The sequence below is a fragment of the Giraffa tippelskirchi genome, chromosome 3, assembly GCF_054371585.1.
Source record: "Giraffa tippelskirchi isolate mGirTip1 chromosome 3, T2T-mGirTip1v1.2.pri, whole genome shotgun sequence".
NCBI lineage: Eukaryota > Metazoa > Chordata > Mammalia > Artiodactyla > Giraffidae > Giraffa > Giraffa tippelskirchi.
The window spans coordinates 12531869-12550312 of NC_137277.1; the positions used below are offsets into that span (position 1 = coordinate 12531869).

At 41.4% G+C, this 18444-nt stretch overlaps 2 protein-coding genes across 3 annotated transcripts in view; one reads left to right on the forward strand and one right to left on the reverse strand.

Moving 5' to 3' along the window:
* Nucleotides 1-1142, forward strand: part of WNT3 (Wnt family member 3) — a 52336-nt gene extending 51194 nt beyond the window's left edge. Inside the window, exon 5 of the mRNA XM_081576434.1 lies at nucleotides 808-1142. The gene's annotated coding sequence lies outside the window, so the exon portion shown is untranslated. The remainder of the gene's footprint in view (nucleotides 1-807) is intronic.
* A 4994-nt stretch (nucleotides 1143-6136) lies between these two features.
* NSF (N-ethylmaleimide sensitive factor, vesicle fusing ATPase) overlaps nucleotides 6137-18444 on the reverse strand; it is a 149272-nt gene continuing 136964 nt past the window's right edge. For both annotated transcript variants that reach the window (XM_081576437.1, XM_081576435.1), the window contains 4 exons: nucleotides 12597-12731; nucleotides 11449-11562; nucleotides 8232-8287; nucleotides 6137-7775 (listed from right to left, as the gene is read on the reverse strand). In XM_081576437.1, coding sequence (XP_081432563.1) covers nucleotides 7730-7775; nucleotides 8232-8287; nucleotides 11449-11562; nucleotides 12597-12731 — 351 coding nt within the window. In that variant the 3' untranslated portion in view covers nucleotides 6137-7729. The remainder of the gene's footprint in view (nucleotides 7776-8231; nucleotides 8288-11448; nucleotides 11563-12596; nucleotides 12732-18444) is intronic.

An 18444-nucleotide genomic window follows, 5' to 3' on the forward strand; every position in this document is an offset into this window, starting at 1 on the left:
CTTGGTACAGAAACAGTGGACAGGAGTCTACAAAGTTGGGAATTGGGTCCTAGATCTGCAGGGTTTCTCCTAGTCTCTACTCAAGACAGGTTCCTCTATCAGGCGAGTTACCTAGACTGGGCTTCCTGTTGCCCCAGCCCCAGCTAGAAGGTTGTTGTTGTTCATTTGCTCAGTTGTGTCTGACTCTGCGACTCCATGGACTGCAGCACGCCTGTCCATCACCATCTCCCGGAGTTTATTCAAACTCATGTTCATTGAGTCGGTGACACCATCCAACCATGTCATCCTCCGTCGTCTCCTTCTCCTCCTGCCCTCCATCTTTCCTAGCATCAGGGTCTTTTCCAATGAGTCGGCTCTTTGCATCAGGTGGCCAAAGTATTGGAGCTTCAGCATCAGTCCTTCCAATGAATATTCGGAGTTGATTTCCTTTAGGACTGATTGGTTTGATCTCTTTGCTTGTCAAGGGACTCTCAAAAGAGTCTTCAAAAAGCAGTTCGAAAGCATCAATTCTTCGGCACTCAGCCTTTTTTATTTTCTGGCTAGAAGGTGGGAAGGCAGGATTTGGATCCCAGTGTGCAGACGCTGAAGCCCTACTGTAGCTCACGCCCTTCCTCAGCAGTTGACCCCAAGGAGAGTAAGGAGCACGGGACAGGCACTCGAGTCCCCCGTTACCTCCCAGTTCAAGAGAAACGCTGAGTGAGACGCTGAGTGAGACGTCGAACCAACAGCCTCTGAACTTTGCATCCTGTGGGTGGTCCCTCCAGGAAAACAACCACGTTCCTAATTCTTCCTCTTTGCTTCCCAAAGGGCACTGGGAACGGGTGAAGTGTGTGGCTGGGCAGATTCACCGAAGTCCTACGGGAAGCAGAACCCAGAGCTGGGCTCAGCCCTCAGCATCAGACAGCATGGAATCAGGACTCTTGCCAGACGCACGTGTGGTAAATGACCTGGACCCAACCCGCCGCTGCCTGGGGGGCCTCCCTCCCTCTCTCTCATCTTAAGTTTCTCACTCTACTCTGGATGGTGCGTGGTTTTTAAAGAAGGGGCTTTCTTTTTTAGTTCTCCAGGGTCTGGTAGGGACAGACCCGAGGCTTATCTTTGCACATGTTAAAGAAAATAAAAATGGAAAAAGAAAACAAAAACCCACTTCTACTCCAACTGAACAGGCTGAGCTCAGCTGAGCTGCTCTGCCTGGTGTAAAGACATCAACATGGGCAACATTCTGTTTCCCTATGGCTTCTCCCGGTGACATTCCAAGATGCCTGTGAGGTGGGAGTTAGGAAGTAGGACAAAGCCCCGCAGTCTTTTTTTTCTCTGTCTACTCCCGTTCGAATCTGATAGACTCTCACATTCTGATAAAAGCCATAAGTTTAGCTGGGATCAAGTGGTAGGGAGGCCATGGCCATCGTTAGTCAGGTTTCAAGTTTGAAGAACCGGGAGTTCTGGGCGTTTGAAGAGCAGCTGTATGTTCTTCTCAGTCCCCTTTTCTCTGTAACCCTGTTCTGCACAAGAGGCTCTTGTGAACTGCAGTCAGATCTCAAAAATCTTTTTCTACCGTTCTGCGGTTTCCACCATTAACGCAGTACTTTTTTTTTTTTTTTTCTTTCTGTAGTGAACGTTGTAAATAGGTTATGTGTAGGGGGCAAGAATTCTCCAGCTTAGATGGCTTCCTGAAGAAAGTGGTGTTTTTAAAGGGGCCATTCTGCCCCTCCCAGCCCTGCTCACCTGCAGATTCTCCATACAAACTCCAGGTTGAGCAGTTGGACTGTAGGTGACCTGAGTATAAACGAGACAGAGGGTCAGAGGGAAAGTAGCCATCTGTTCCTCAAGTTCCGACTCTGTGACCAGTAGATGGGGAGGATACAAATGATTCTTTCCTTTGCTCTCCTGTGAGGACACGTTGTCCTGCATCCTCTTCTTCCTTTGGTCTGTGTGAAGGAACTAGAAACGCATAGTTCCTTCACACAGGTTTTCCGGCCTCACCTGTGCGCCGATAGCCATCAGTCCATTGCAGTCTCCAAGGATCAGGATTAGGTGTTCAAAGCGGGGCAGGCCGTCACTTGCTCCCTGGGGTAGAGCATCTCACAGTTGAGTTCTCCTTGATGCATGTGGGTCCTCTGGAGGATCGTAGGGGAAGTGAGCACAGTGGAGGCAAATGGCTCTGCCTTAAGGAGAATCAGAAAGAAGAGATGCAGTAGGGGCCTAGGCTAGAACAAAGTGACTCCTTCCTTTCCCCCTTCTCTCTCTGGTCTGCCTAACACTGACCTAAGATACCGGGTTAAGCCATCTTCCTACGTGCTCAGGCAGGTTCGCCCAAGACGATTGTCTAGAAGCCGTGCCTGCACACCCGAATCTGCTGGCATTGAGCCCTGCTCAAGATCCACATGCCACCCCCTCTAGAGAGTCTGAAATGCCCCTCCCCATCTCATCTCTTAAGACTGAAAAAGTATGAAATCATGTCAACCAGATAATGCTTGCTTTATGTGAGAATTCTTTCGGCAGAATGGATACCAATTTTCACAACAGTCTTTTCCTATCTATGTATTCTATATTAAAAGTGATAAAGTCATGTTTCTGGGGCGTATTCAAGTAGCTGACAAGTAATTATTTAATAATAGTACATTGAGTGCACTGTAATTATTCTCGCCGTAGTCAGGTCATAGTATCCAACAGAAATTTCCTACCAACCTGCTGTATCCAAAGTTTTGTAAAAAGTTGTAGAAGTTGTTGATCTTTTTGATTTTATATTCAAAAAGTCTCTTTTTATAAATATTATTTATTATACAATGTATATACCTTTGAGTTAACTAAGATTATATATTATATAAATATATATATATTTGGAGAAAATATATTTCATCATGCAGTTTTTTTCTGTTAAGTCATTAAAGAGAAGGTAAACAAACTGAAAATGGATACATTGTACAATGTGTGGAGTTTCCAGATTCATGCTCAGGAGGTCCAGAATATCAGGTTCTAAATGTGGGAGCCTCCACTTTCACTCTGAAATGAGGGGCCCAACTTAAGTTCACCTCCTCTGTTTTCTCAGCAAGATCACCTGAGATGTCATGGACAATAGGTCTGATCTACTCAAGGGCTTTCTCACCGGCTTACTTTGTTCTAAGTCAGCTTCTAAAAGAATTTCCACTTTTAGACATGAGTGACTTGGGCGATAATTCATCTCATAGACTCCAGCACTTCCAATGCACAAATTAATGTCACAGACACTCAAGAGATACAGCTCAAGGCTAATGGACCATGGGGTTGGCCACCAATTTAATCCCTTTCAAACTCGTGTTGTCAACTCTATTTATTGGGAAAGTAGAATTTGCCCTCCTGAAAATGAAACTTTGAGTGGAAATGGCTCTCCCCTGCTAGCTCCACTCTAAGCTTTGGAAAGGGGTAGCTTGGTGGGAAGGAAGAAATGGTGTGCCCTGGGCTCTAGAATGGGTAGGGTTAGACTGACTTGGGCAGAACAGACCCACCAGTGGGCATGCTGTAGGGAGGGCACGCTCTCCTTGGACTGCGGCTTCAAAAGGACTCACCTGAAGCTTACAGGTAACGCCTTTTCAACAACCAGATGCTGTAACTCAGTTTTATGACCACAGACAATCCTTTGGTCTTCAGGTCCGCCCATAAAATGTCACCTTCGGTTTATCTGGCACAGCAAAAAGGTTTTCTCTCCCTTTATTTACCTTTATTAGGAATTAAATTCATCTCACGTCACAGAAGCAATAACAGGAAAACAGAAGAATCTGCTTTCTGTGGTGGAGGTGGGCTGCCTGTGCTCTAGCCTCAGGTGAGGGAGGGCTCCTAGAAGTTTATGAATTTTCTTGTGCCCATGACATGTCTTTATTTAGTACCTGAAAAGCTGAACCCACAAACATGGTTCATTTGTGCAATGAATGGGACGAGGAAAGGATATAGATCTCCCTGTCTGATGGGCTGCCTGTCTTTGTGTTTCACTTTTACATAAAGCTAATAATACTCATCGACCCCAGTATTTTGGGTACTTGTTTTTTAACCTATAAAACTGCTAAATGTTCAAATGGTCCCTAGTCACACTCACCAAGCCCATTTGTAATCCTTTCTATGATTAATTATGTTCTATGATTAAAGAGAACACAGTTTATAGCAATGCTTGAACATTTAGTTTCTCCAGAAGCATAAATACTATTAAACATCTAAAAACAAGAGGAAGATCCCAAAAAAAAGTCCCAAAGAAAAAAAAAGATAATGTAATGAGTATAGCATTATTATTTTTCAAAGCAGTGTTAGTTTATGAAGGAAGAAGGGAAGTCTGTGAGACAGTTCAAGGATGATACACAAATAAAGGCAGGAGGAAGAAGCAGCAGGGAACGATTATTCTAGGTGCGTCCGAGGACAGTGCGCTAACGTGCGAGGTTGATCTACACACACACACGCCAGTGAAGTTGTTGATATTTCAGCAAAATTATGGTTGCTACAGTGTCATCATTTCTCCTAGCTCGACAGGGAACTTGCTAGGAGGCAAAACATTATCTCCGCATTCATCTTATACTCCCGAAAATAGTCAGCTGTGTGGCGACTGTATGCTGGGAAAATTTCAAACCCAAGTCCTCCTTGCAAACTGTCTCCACTCCTTGGGATTCCTGCCAATCACAGGCACCATCTCCTGCATCTTAATGCCACAGTGTCCACACAGCACACGCCCTCTGTGGGCCTGGCTCCAGTCTCAGCACCGCTTGCCAAGCTGAAGAGAAACTTCTGGTCATTTTGCAATAAGTTCTGAAATTTACACGCTTTTCTGAACTCTCGTACACACCTTTCCCAGTCACTTCTCTGGATCAAGTTGTCAGGCAAGGAAAATGAAATCTTTACCTTCTGTGTTTGGGCTGGGTTGGTTGGTTATAGCTGACTCAGTGCTTCGACAAGTCTGTTTACCAGGATTTGATTATTAGACACACTTGAATCTACTTTAAGACTTGTTGCTGAAACTTAGGCTGTTCACTGTAATTTTTAGGATCTGAAAGTTGCTCAGCTGTGTCCGACTCTTTGCAACCCCATGGACTACACAGTCCATGGAGTTCTCCAGGCCAGAATACTGGAGTGGGTAGCCTTTCCCTTCTCCAGGGGATCTTCCCAACCCAGAGATCGAACCCAGGTCTCCCACACTGCAGGCGGATTCTCTACCAGCTGAGCCACAGGGGAAACCCTTAGGATATGAAAAGATAGCCTTAAAACATATTTCAGGTTTAACTACCATTATCCAGTTTTTCTGTGTTACACTAAAAAAACAAAAACAGTGTTTCAGTAAAGTTGTAAAACTTTAGGAAGGAAAAAACCCCATTTTTTTAAGTTTCAATTACATCTTCTGACAAAAAGTAGCCTGTTAACAGTTCATCTGCAGAAGAAATTAAGGCAGCAGCCAGAGGAGTCACCATTGCTTTTATCACCAGGCTGTACTGTATACGCGCTTCGCGTAGCATCAGCTCTGAAGAGTTCTGGAAAGGCTGAAGCCCTCCAATCCCAAGGTTACACGGGGACCAGGGAGATCCTCAGAGGCCTCCTCGCAGGAGGGTGCGGACAGCTCCCAGGGGCCTGATCCTGCAGTCAGAGAAGTTCTAAGGCCGACCTCTCCCCACAAGTTTTGCTGGTTTTCTGGGGGGCCATTAGTCCTATCCTGAGCCACCTCTAAGCATCAGGGTTTAGGCTAAAAGATGTGAGAGCTCAGAAACATGCCAAATGGATGAAGGATACCAAAAGGAACCATGTGAAGAAATCTCACTGAGAGTGTTCGCATCTTTTGGTTTGTTATGTGTCACAGGAAGGACTAATTCTACTTGGGAAACAATTTTCCTTTCTGGTTTATTGCTAACCCGCTTATGGCTTTGGTACACCTCAGTTTTTTAATAAGAGGAAATAAGTAAAGGGGGTATAAAGATTCTTCCTGTGTGCCAACTGTATATAAAACTGGCTATAGAACTGTATTTGTTAGATTAACTATATTTTCTAAATAATTAAAGTCAGATTTTAAAATAAAAATCATCTCCTTACACTAATTAAAACAAAGAGGGGCTTTTCTGAGCCCCTTCTTCATATACTCTGGTCAGTTATGCATGCTGTCTTGTATAAAATATTGGTCTGTTAGAGGATGTTTTCAAGTATACATACTCTTTATTGCATTCCTTCATTTGCATTAAACAATATCATATTTATATTTCTTCAATATAGTTCTAGACAAAACACAAAGACATTAATCTTATTTAACAAGAGACATAAGTTAATACAATGTATGCTGCTTTCACGGGAAGAGAAAAAAGAGGCAAGATCTAAAACAGGTAAGGGGATCCAGGATACTGGCCACCAGGAACCACAGAATTTTTACAATACAATCCACTTTTTTTTTTAAAGCCACAAAATAAGCTAGAGATGAAAACCCAAAAGAAAGCAGATGCAACATATAAATCTACCAAAAATATACAGAGAGCAAGATCTGGAGATAATTTATCTTCTACCACAGGGACGGATGAGAGAGGTGCACCAAGGACCACTGTGGTGACGCCCAACTACCACCGGGTGCCAAGCCTTACGTTAAGTACCTTCAGGTGGCTCCTGTCCTTGAAGCTGAAGCTGCAGCAGCAGCGGGGGAAGGGATGCATGTTCCACAAGTCTCACCAAACATGATGACCTGATCACATTTCTTCCAACTCAGCTTAAACTACTGTTCTCCTTCCCTTTGGAAGAAGCGTGCAGAGGGGGAAGGAGATGTTTTCAGTGTATTGGAATGGATGTTAAAGGACTGAGGGGAGAGCGCTAGAAAGTGGTTTATTTTTTTCTGGAAAATAGTGTTTTATTTAGATGCTAGGGGGTACAGATAATTTAAAATAAAGGAAGGATACATTCTAAGTCATTAAGCTAGGGGCAAAAGAAAAGTGGTGATACTAAAGAAGCCTTATTGACCCACTTAGACCCGGGCACTAATGAGTGCTCAGAGGGTTGTACGTTATTTGAGTTGACACCTTTCTGTTTTGGGGTGTATGCTTTTACCACACACATCTCTCACAGGTTGTTAACAACATCTACCAAGTAGTAATGGCCAGCGTTCTCTCTTACACTGAGCACATCACTTACATAAAAGGGATGGCACAGCCAACACGGTAATAATCTGACTTCCTATTAAGAAAGATCTCCTGATTGCAACCTAGAAACATCTCTGAAAATGATCGAGAACAGCATCTTAGAAATTCACAGCCCTGTTTCTTCAGGCAAAGATAACCAGCCTTCTGGGAGAAACCTGAACCAAATATCCAATGACCTGTAGTGTCAGCACAGAGAGAATCCCCTTGAACCCAGCACCTCTAGTCACGGCTCCTAGTTTACATGTGGAACGTCTTCCTTCTACTAGGCCAACTGCTGTTTTGCAACATCAGTATGTTTATTGAGAGTTTTCGGGTGGCGGTTGTAGGGAGCTTAGAACGTGTAGTGTTCATAAGTACAGTATGTTTTCCACGTTTGAGATTGAGCAAGAAGGAATCAGCTTACACGGAGAGGCAAGCACAGCATTCTACAGTGAATTTATACCTTCCCCAAGAGGGAGTATCTCAGTAAGCACAAGGAAGGGAGTTTCATTGCACTCGTCATGCAGTGTGAGCACGTGTCGAAGGCAGGGGACATTTCACCGTGTTCAGCATCTTGAGGAGGTCGAGTGACGATCCCAGGCCATCTTCACCTTGGTCACTTTCCTTGGTCACTTTGCGTTTGAAAACAGTTCATGGTCATAGTCAAGGGGCCTACTGAAAAAGAAATAACCAACATACACATGAAAAACAGATGAAGGGTCTGCAAAAAGCCCTTCATCACAAAACCACACTAAAAGCTTCTTAGTGGTTTCTCTACATTTTTCAATATGCATTTGCCATTAGAAGAGCATTTCACACAAAAAAATGTTTACACTCCATGCATTTAAAAGCAGGTTCCAATAAATATGTACCATCGTGCTTTTTCCTGCCTTGTGACAAGGAAGTTTTGCGAAGCAGGACAGGGAGAGCAAACCAACAGTACAACCCACTTCCTTGCTGGGTCTCCTAGACCTACAACACAGTGGAGAATTCTAATAAATGGAAACAAAGTTGTCCAAGAGAGGGTGAGAATTCAAATTCACAGGCACTGCACAGCACTCTTAGAACAGGCACATGGGGTTCCAAGACTGGGCAGTCTGGCTGGTGGTCTCAAGTGTCGTATGTACTTACGCTCCTTCTTCTCTTAAGAGGGCCAAGAATTTTCTCACACGGTATTCGGGATCCATCTAAATACATCAGAAGGAATAAAGAAGACGGGTTAGTGGTGCCTTCTAAAAACGATGCACTTACTTCATGCCAAGAAAATGTTTGGTTTTACACTTTCTCAGGGCTTTGGTGAGCCACAGAAATGCGTTACCTGCTCTTTAACCAGTAGTCTGCTACACAGCAAAGTGGACTGTGTCACTCAAGGGAAGTGAGGAGGGATTTTGGAGCACAGAGAATCGCTATGCATGAGGTCATCCATAGGCACTTCAGCCCAGCGCCCCCTTAGCTGGTGCCGGGTGAGGAGGTGGCCCTGAGAAGCACGTGTGAGAGCAGGGCTGGCCATTCACGGGGTTGCAAATGGCATCCAATTCATAGGGTTCATCCAAGGCATGGAAGTGAGACCAAAATGGAAGAAGCCAATTGATGCTGATTAAACAGTGAAAAAATAGTCTATTAACTCTGTATCAGTGATTCTTTAGCTTTTCTTAGTCTTGGTGTGCCTGGCATAGTTTTTCCTTCATAATTAACGATAACAGTTGTGCTGAAACTAAAACAGAAAATCGTGGGGCTGATTCCTCTGACATGCTCTCTGGATAATCCGGGTCTCCTGGGACTGAGAACAGCATTGTGAGTCTAAGAAAAGATGGGGTACTACTCAGTTCTTGCTCAGGTTGTAGGGTCTGGGTTGCTATTATTAATTATCCCTACTCATTTTCATTTCATATTTCTTTAAAAAATTTTCACTATATATCTTTTCTCTTTTTAATTTTATTTATTTATTTGTTTAGGCTGCACCAGGTCTTAGGTGTGGCACGTGGGATCTAGTTCCCAGACCAGGGATGAATCTGGGCCCCCTGCTTTGGGAGTGTGGAGTCCTATCCACTGGACCACTACGGAAGTTCCTCATATTCATATTTCTATGAATTTGCTTAATTTTGTTTTATTCTCATTGGTCTACCAGAGATGTGAAGTTGTCAAAAAAAAAAAAAAAAACGATCATTAAAAACAGCTTCAATTCCTGAAGATGAATTTTTATTGTAAGAAACACACCTAACTTTGAAAAAATGTTCCAGGGCAAGAGTCTGTTCCCCAGGAGGGAACTCCCTGCCCTCCAGGAATAGCTTTCAAATACTCGGTGCAGCTGTGGGTAAATGTGCAATTGGATTCCCCCCTCCAACCACTTTTTTTTTTTTTTAAGATTTCTTCTCTTCTATCCCCCCCAAAATCCAAGTTTTGAATGTATCAAAGTTAAGAGGTCAGACTACAAAGGACTAAGAAAAAGTGTGAATAGTTAACAAGAGAAACATTTTTCCTCTTTGGGAATAGAATTACATATGAATCAATTGTCAAGTTCTTTTTCAAAAGAAAAAAAAAAGGAACTGGCTGGAGCTCTGCTGTAGTCAGTACTTGCAGGTCTTTGCCCATTAAACATATTTAATATGTGTGAGCAACGACTCACTGAATTGCCTGTAGCTATGGAATTAAAAGTCAAGGGAAAGGGAGGAAAAAAGTAATCTAGATAAATGACTTTATTCCCTCAGGTGACATCCAGTCAGAGCAGATCCTCAGCACTGTGCAAGTTTTAACAGAATTGTGTATGGTGAACAGAGAGGTAACATGACTTATATTCGGCTAAACTACATGCCTCTTCACTTAGACTTGGTCTCTCTAAGGCAGATCTAAAGAGAATTCACTCAGCTGCACGAAATCCATTTGACGTGAAGGGGTTCAAACTCAGAGGCCTATGAAGTGTCAGTTGCTGAAGATTAGGTCTGAGTGCCCCACTCTCACTTTCCACCCCACAAACAGAGGAGGCATTAACTTGATCACTGACCTGCGGGCATCAAAGGAAGAGAGGAAGGGGTAGGGATTGGGGAGAGAAACCCACATAGTTTCTTCTATGCAATTATTGAAAAAAAATTGTGCTGAAACTTAAAGAAATGAAGCATAGAGCTGACTGTCTGACAGATTTATCTCTTCCAAGGAAAGAGCCAATACAAATGTATGCAGTGCACCTTTACCAAGAATAATCCTCAGCAAAGTGATTAGTCTGGAACTTTAATTTACTACTCATAAGGAAAAATAGAAATAAACTGGCTTAAAAATAGTCCAGCTAGTTTCTGAAAGCCACAATTTTAAGATAAATTGACCAGCAAAGATTAAAAAAGCGTTCACTTCGTGATTGCAATTTGTTATTGGTCCAAGAGCCTATTTCAGCAGTAAATGAAATAAATTTCACCTCTGCCACCCACAGCTCACACTGTTGAAACAACAGGACTGAGCGTTAACGCATGATGCTCAGAATGCAGCCAGTCTGTCCACCGAGGACCCAGGAGAGATTCATTCAACAGAAATTGACTGAGGGCCTGACTATGTGTCCAGCTCTGTTCCAGGAGCTGTGGACTTAGTAGTGAGTGACAGCCAAGATCCCTGAACTCATACAGCTTCGAAGGGACACATTTAGTATCTAACTAGTATGTCCGATAAGGACAAGAAGACACGGGATGGGCACACGGAGGGGTGGAGTTACAAAAAGAAGAAAGGTAAGCTGCCAGTAGACGTGAGAAGGTCTCAAAGAAGTTTCATCTGTTTTTGCCCAGCCAGTAGCCTAGGCCTTAGTTTTCTGTGTGATCCTGGATGCTTCAACCCTACAATAGTTTGTATGAAATTTCTAGGAGCCCTGCCAGGGGAGAATATATACAACCTCCATCTAATCTCTACACTCAACCACCTTGTCCCTTGAAACAGTCTCCCAGGCCCGCTCTGGTGTCTGTGCATCGCTTCCTGACCTCTGATGGACGATGCCAGGTCCTGCCACCTCCACCCCGTTAGATCACTAGCTGCAACCTTGACTGGTGGAACTCTCAGGATCCTCACCTCTAAAATAAGGGGGCAGCAGAAATTGTTCTTTCAAGTCCTTTCTAACTGTAAAACCTAGTGACTCCATAAATTAAAATTTAATTTTATCATCTTTTCTTCTATTTTTGAATTTTAAGAAGTAGGAAAGAAAGTACCAATAAGTTGTTTGATCTCAGAAGCAGGTTACTAACACCAACTTGACTCTGGAAATAATATAGAAGACTTTCAACTTAAAACCTTAGTGAGAGGGAACGATAACACCTGTTGGGATAATATTGTGAACCTTCTGCATCTGAACCATATGGAGAAGGAAGCATCTTACCTGTAGGGACATCTCAATCAACATTAGTAACTTCTTGATTCCTATCCAGACCTTCTTCCCTTTGACTTGCTGTGTAATTGTGGTGCGTTCTTCATCCTTGAAGTTGCCCAATAGCTATGAAAACAATAAAAGGAAAGCATTTACATAAGGACATCAACAACATTAGTTAATTCCCACATTTACCCTTAAAAGAATACGATAAGAACTACCTGACTGGTTCAAGCTGACAGAATTCTCTCATATTTTAAAATCCAACTCGACTTTTTTGAATCCATTAAGTGCAATTATGAAAATGAAAACTGGAATCTTAAACCCTATTTTCTTGTGGACCTTCAGTATAATTTAGAGATATGTTTGCTGGGGGAAAAATAGCTCCAATCCATAATAAATATCAGTTAAAATTTTTAACATTCCATTCTAAGAATAATCTGTATATGTCAAAGCAGACTAAATTTAATTCTCTCACTTAACCTCGGCACAAAAACTGCTCAAACAGGTAAGCTGGAAACATTTATCATATAGTTTCTATTTTGTTGGGAGTATGCCCAATTGTATGGGTCTTAAGGATTTTAAGAAGCCTTCCTGACTATCACTGCTGAACAAGTCACTAAATAATCTTTCCTAACACTTCATCAAGTCATTTGTAAACACTAATATTAATCAAAAGTTTAATAAAGGACACATATTTTTTAAAAAAATGAAAGACTATGTCATCCTCAAAAAAGAAAACATTTCCTTATTATGAACTTGTTAATAAAAAGGTTCCTTTAAGGCTTTAATTATTGCTCAAATTTATTAACTGCAAGTAAATGGACTGAATGCTACTATGAAGAACTGAAATTTCTATATATTGATTATTCTACTTCCCTCCCCCCACCCAAAGCTTATGGCCCATGTACTCTATATGCATTAGTCATGCTGGGCACAGAGTAATTCATTCCTGGCAGTTTGCATGCTGCTTCCACTACGGAATGAAGAATTACTTCACTCTCACTTGTATTTCTCTCTTTTTCCTCTAATTCCTGAAAGTGACTGGAGGTGTATCCTGGGTTCCATGTTCTGTGGTAACACAGAAACTAAACACCAGGTGCGATGCCCGGGGCACCCGTAGCTCCCTTCTTTGGGCAGTGTGCACTCCACTCCCTCACCTCCAGAGCCTCCAGCAGCTGCTCCCCTGTGGCAATGTTGGGCACGTGGATGGTGGTGCTGAAGGCGTTAAGCATTTCCATCTCCTGAAGGACATCTTTGCGGCTGGTGGTCCCAATGATAAGAAGCTTTCGACCCTGATCATAGGGAGAAAAGGTGTTAAAACACAAAGAAAAGAATTCATTAGGAAACTAGACTAAGCCTGAATGACACCCATTTATTTAATTGCAGAAATGCAAATGCTTAGGCAAAACAGAAGGAAAAAATTCAGAACTATCCTCTTGAAAATCTTTTTGGCCGCATCACACGGCATATGGGATCTTGAGTTTCCTGTCCTGCAACGGAAGTGGGGAATCTTAACCGCTGGACTGCTAGGGAAGTCCCTTGAAAAATCATTTAAAAATGTTATCAACAACATGATTCAGAAAAAGCGACACTTTCTTCAGCATGCAGTTCAGAAAGAAGCAACTGCTCTTTCTCCTCATCCATATCAGTAACATCCTGGGTCAGTAAATCAGGAAGATACACAAACCAAACAGAAAGATACTTTAGTATATCTCTGTAATTCATCTCCACAGCCAATATATACATATTTCAACATATGTATGGTTGGGAAAAAAAAATGAATGAAAGTCCTTGCCACCCACTTAGCAAGACTTTATTAATGCTTTTTAGGAGAGGTCCTTGGGTAATAATAATTGTTTACATTTATGCAGCAGTGAAAGGCATGGTGCTATATGTTTCACATAAATGTCTCATTTAATGTTTTTAACTTCATTTTAATTTTTAACCCCCTGACCAACCTAGACAACATATTAAAAAGCAGAGACATTACTTTGCCAACAAACGTCTGTCTAGTCAAGGCTGTGGTTTTTCCAGTAGTCATGTATGGATGTGAGAGTTGGACTATAAAGAAAGCTGAGCACCGAAGAATGGATGCTTTTGAACTGTGGTGTTGGAGAAGACTCTTGAGAGTCCCTTGGACTGCAAGGAGATCCAACCAGTCCATCTTAAAAGAGATCAGTCCTGGGTGTTCATTGCAAGGACTGATGTTGAAGCTGAAACTCCAATACTTTGGCGACCTCATGTGAAGAGTTGACTCATTGGAAAAGACCCTAATGCCGGGAAGGATTGGGGGCAAGAGGAGAAGGGGACGACAGAGGATGAGATGGCTGGATGGCATCACCGACTCAATGGACATGAGTTTGGGTAAACTCCGGGAGTTGGTGATGGACAGGGAGGCCTGGCGTGCCGCGATTCATGGGGTCGCGAAGTCGGGACACGACTGAGCGACTGAACTGAACAGAACTGAACTGAACGTAACAAGGAATGTTTAAAAACTATATCAGGCTTAGGCCACCATTCCTGATTCCCACACTCCAGAAGCAACCATTTTCTACTCCCTGGGTTTTTCTTCTTGTATTTACTTCCTAAATAACAATAGCACTCTCTTATTTTTAGATCTTTCTTTTCGGCTTTAAATATTATTTCCTGAATTCCTATTATGGAAGATGGAGATTTAATACTAATTTTGCACTAACCCCACACCTCCAATATGTCCCGTTTCTCATCCTTCCAACATAATTATTTCACAGTCTCTGGTTAAATCTATACTATTTATTATGATTATATAAATATGATTTATGGCTAAGCCATGTAGTATCTTTTCTTGGGCAACATTTTGTTCTTGTTAAGAGTTAATAATTGCCATTTCCCCCCTTTGCTTAGTTTATCAGGTACTTATCACAAGTTCACCCCCAAACAAATATAGCCATGAATATCATGCCAATATGTCCAAACATGTTAGGGAATTTTAAAGTTTTGGGTGTATTTTTTTTTTTATTTTATTTATTTATTTTTGGCTGTGCTGGGTCTTCACTGCTCCATGAGGGCTTTTCTCCAGTTGCAGGGAGCAGGGGCTACTCTCGTTGCAGTGCGTGGGCTTCGCACAGCAGTAGCTTCTTGTTTCAGAGCACGGGCTCTAGAGCACAAGCTCGACAGTCGCGGTACACAGGCTTAGCTGCCCTGTGGCATGTAGCATGTTCCAGGATCAGGGACTGAACCCATGTCTACTGCATTGGCAGGCAGATTCTTTACCACTGAGCCATCAGAGAAACCCCTTGGGTGTTTTTTCTTGAAGGCATTCCCCTCATGGAGTCCTCTGTTCTCAGAGCTCAATCTGAACTGACTGTTCTCTATGCTGGCTGCACAAGCTATAGCTCTAGAACCTTCCTCTCTCCTCTCTGAGATTCCCTGTCTCCTAGCCCTCCTTTCTTTTTTTTTTTTTCCCGTTTATTCCCTCTTTTCCATGGTACACAGACTTCAAAAGCTTCCTGAGAAAAAGTGTATAGGAGGTAAAAACTTTAAGACCTGGAACTGCCTTTATTCCATCCTTAATATTGTATACTTCATACTTGATAGTTTGGCTAGGTATAGAGAACAAGGCTAGAAATAATTTTCCCCTCAGAATTATCAAGTCATTGTTCTACTGTCTTTTAATTTTCAGTGCTGCTGACTACAAGACTGATGCCATTTTGATTTTCTGACTCATTGCTTCTAACTTTTAAAAAAATATATAACTTAAAAAAAATCTTTTCTTTATCTCTATGTCCTATAAGTTACAAACCTTCAGATAAGTCACTCTTTATTTCCTGAATGTTTCTTTTTTTATAAAAATCACATACTGTTATATTTTATGGATACTACCTTATTTTAGATCTCTGTGAATATTACATATTTTTAAAAATGTTTTTTTATTTTCTCTGCTTTGTCTTTGTTTCCTCTGAGTTCCTTTTTTTCCCCCTTATTTGTTCATTGGTGGTTTTCTTCAAGTGCCTGGTGATTATTGGATGACTATTCATATTTAAGAGTTAAACTAATAACTAGAAGCTCTGAGCCTAAGGGTTTCACGATAGGATGGTAAGACCTGGCTAATTACTGGGGGTCCCTCAAAGGTCAGGATGTGTACATTTTCCTCAGAGAATCTTTCAGTCTCCTTCCTGAGGGCTATACAGCCTAGTTTCCAACATACTTCATGGGAATCCATGAGGGAAGGGGTCTGGGTATCTCACCACTCAATATGAAGACGTCCATTTACTCCTATTTGCGGCATGGTGCCTTTTTAGAACTATCTCTCATTCAGTATCCATTATGCTCCCAAGAATTAAGTATCAGTATTATCTCCACTTTACTGTGGAAGCTATTAAGTCTTATAGATTTGACTAATTTGTTCAAGGTCTAATAACTAATAAATGAGAGACCCAAGAATGGAAACCAAATCCAGAATCCAAAATTGTATACTGCCTTTGTTTCATGAAGAAAAACACATTTTAAAAATGTTTACTTGGAAAATGGAAGAAGAATGGTCTTTAAACTATGTCACTAGATTTATGATATACACTCATTCCATAGATAAGCCTTTAATTCAATCATTAAACCTATTCTCAGATCTCAGAAACTCAGGGCGTTAAAATAAATGAGGGAATAAAAAAATTATTATGTGAAAATTAAAGATTTTAAGAAACTGAAGATCAGATGCCAAAACAATTACACTTTGGGTTTTGTAAATATTAAACCACTATTGCTAATAACGCATGCTGGCTTTTCTCAGTGTTAACTGATTGTTTTTGTCCATCTATTGTGACAAGAATAGATATTCTAAGAACATAAACAACGGCCTACCAAAGAAACAAAGTTGAGGCTTTCTGGTATAAGCAGTAATTGGCATATCAAGTGCCTGCGCAAAGACTATGAAAGAGAAGTATACCTATGAAGTATAGAGATTAAAGGGTAATCACTTATTATTCAAGAAATCAACTCGCTAAAAATCAAACACATTGTCAACAGACCCTTATCAAGCTCCTGGATGAATATGGAATAGACCTTACATATACAGAGAGACAGATACAAAAGAGATCATTATAATACAATATGGAGAGATAGAGATACAGGTACAGGAAGTCATGGAAGAGGGAAGAAATGTGTGGCAGAGAAACATCTCCTTTTCCTCTGGAGGAGACAATATCTGAACTGTCTTAACTAGTGAGTGGACTGACTTGGAGATGAAGGGGAAGGACATTCCAAGTCTGAAGGAGCAGAAACAGATAAATCCAAAGGCAAAATAACAAAAACTGAGATGTCAGGGGGTAATTAAGAACACATAAAGACACAGAAGGGCTTTCCTAGTGGCTCAGATGGTGAAGAATCTGCCTGCAATGCAGGTGACACAGGTTTGGTCCCTGGGTTGGGAAGATCCCCTAGAGAAGGGAATGGCTACCCACTCCAGTATTCTTGCCTGGAGAATCCCATTGACAGAGGAGCCTGGTGGGCTACAGTCTATGGGGTTGCAGAGTCAGACATCACTGAGCGACTAACACTAACTAAAGACATATAAACTTCTACTATGTAACAGTAAAGTGGTGCTTTTTACAGTCAAGCTATTTTTCAACATTAAATTCTGAAAACTTGGGAATATATCCCAAAAACCACGTAGGCTGGTACATCTTCATTATAATTAAAGAAAACTGTTGGGACTTCCCTGGTGGTCCAGTGGCTAAGACTCCATACTCCCAATGCAGAGGGCTTAGGTTTGATCCCTGGTCAGGGAACTAGATCCCACATGCTGCAACTAAGACCTGGTGCAGGCAAATAAATATTTTTAAAAAAGAACAAAATTAAAAAAAAAAAAAAGATAACTGTTACTTTGCTTTTTTTTCTTTAGGTTTTCAATGTTCCTAAGTCCCTAATTCAAGCTCCCTCATTTTGCTCCTCTCTTACAGAGGACAACACTGGCCCTCAAAGAATGACTTGCTAACCATTCTAAAAGCTGGAATGGCCATTTTCCTAGTGAAACTCTGTCTTACGTTACCAGTGACTATGCACTTCAGAGTGTTGAAAGACTGGGAAATGTGGAGCAACTTATAATGGAGACGCTAATTTATGTTTTGCTTTTCTTCTTGTTTAACAAGACTGCAAACACTGCAGAGAGGTCATGACCCAGGCAAGTTTGGGCCTTGACTTGTAAGCATCATCTTCAAGAAAACACCGAAAAACATTACCAAATAATTAAATTGTGCTGGGTCATTTTGTATATTAATTAGTGGTAGTACTCATGAGGCAGCTTTATCATGAAAAACCAGCTCTGAATATATTTAATATCCTAAATCACACTGGAGAACATTCTGGAGAAAAAGTTGCCAGCAGCATGAGGTGGGAAGGCTGGCTTTAAAAACAGAAGTAGAGCTCAACCCAGAAAGAGAAATCCAACTTATTAATGTGTGGCTACCAGTCTGAATCTATAGTGCCAAGACACGCCCCTTGATGGGAAGAAAAGAGGCAGAGAGATAACTTACTTGGGAAAAAACTGTTCCCAGAATACCCTTTCCTGAGATTTTCCAGTTCTGATGCAATAAAGAAAAGGCCTAAATAAAATGACTATCTGCCAATCGGATTATGATAAGCATTGTTCCAAGGTTAAATAAGTATTAGTTAACTAATTCTTACTACTATAAGAAGCAACTCAGGTGAAAACATTACCATGAAAAAGGCAGGGCTCAGTCAGGTGTTGATCTTTCAAAAAAACACTTCTTTACATGATGAAGAATGAGCCAAGTACTAAGCAGTATCTAAGCCTTTTGCCACACAAAGGACTAACCAGATAATCCACACCCTTTCATAGGTCCTGCCCATTGATTGGCCCCAATAAACTGATTTGTAACAAAAGTTCATGTGGAAGAAAGCTCTTTTTTTTTCTCTCCCTTAAATAAAAATGCCACCAATATAATACTGCAGTGAAATGGAAGGGCTGATTTTAACCTGCTAACAAAAGTAAAGTCAGTTATGCAGTAAAGA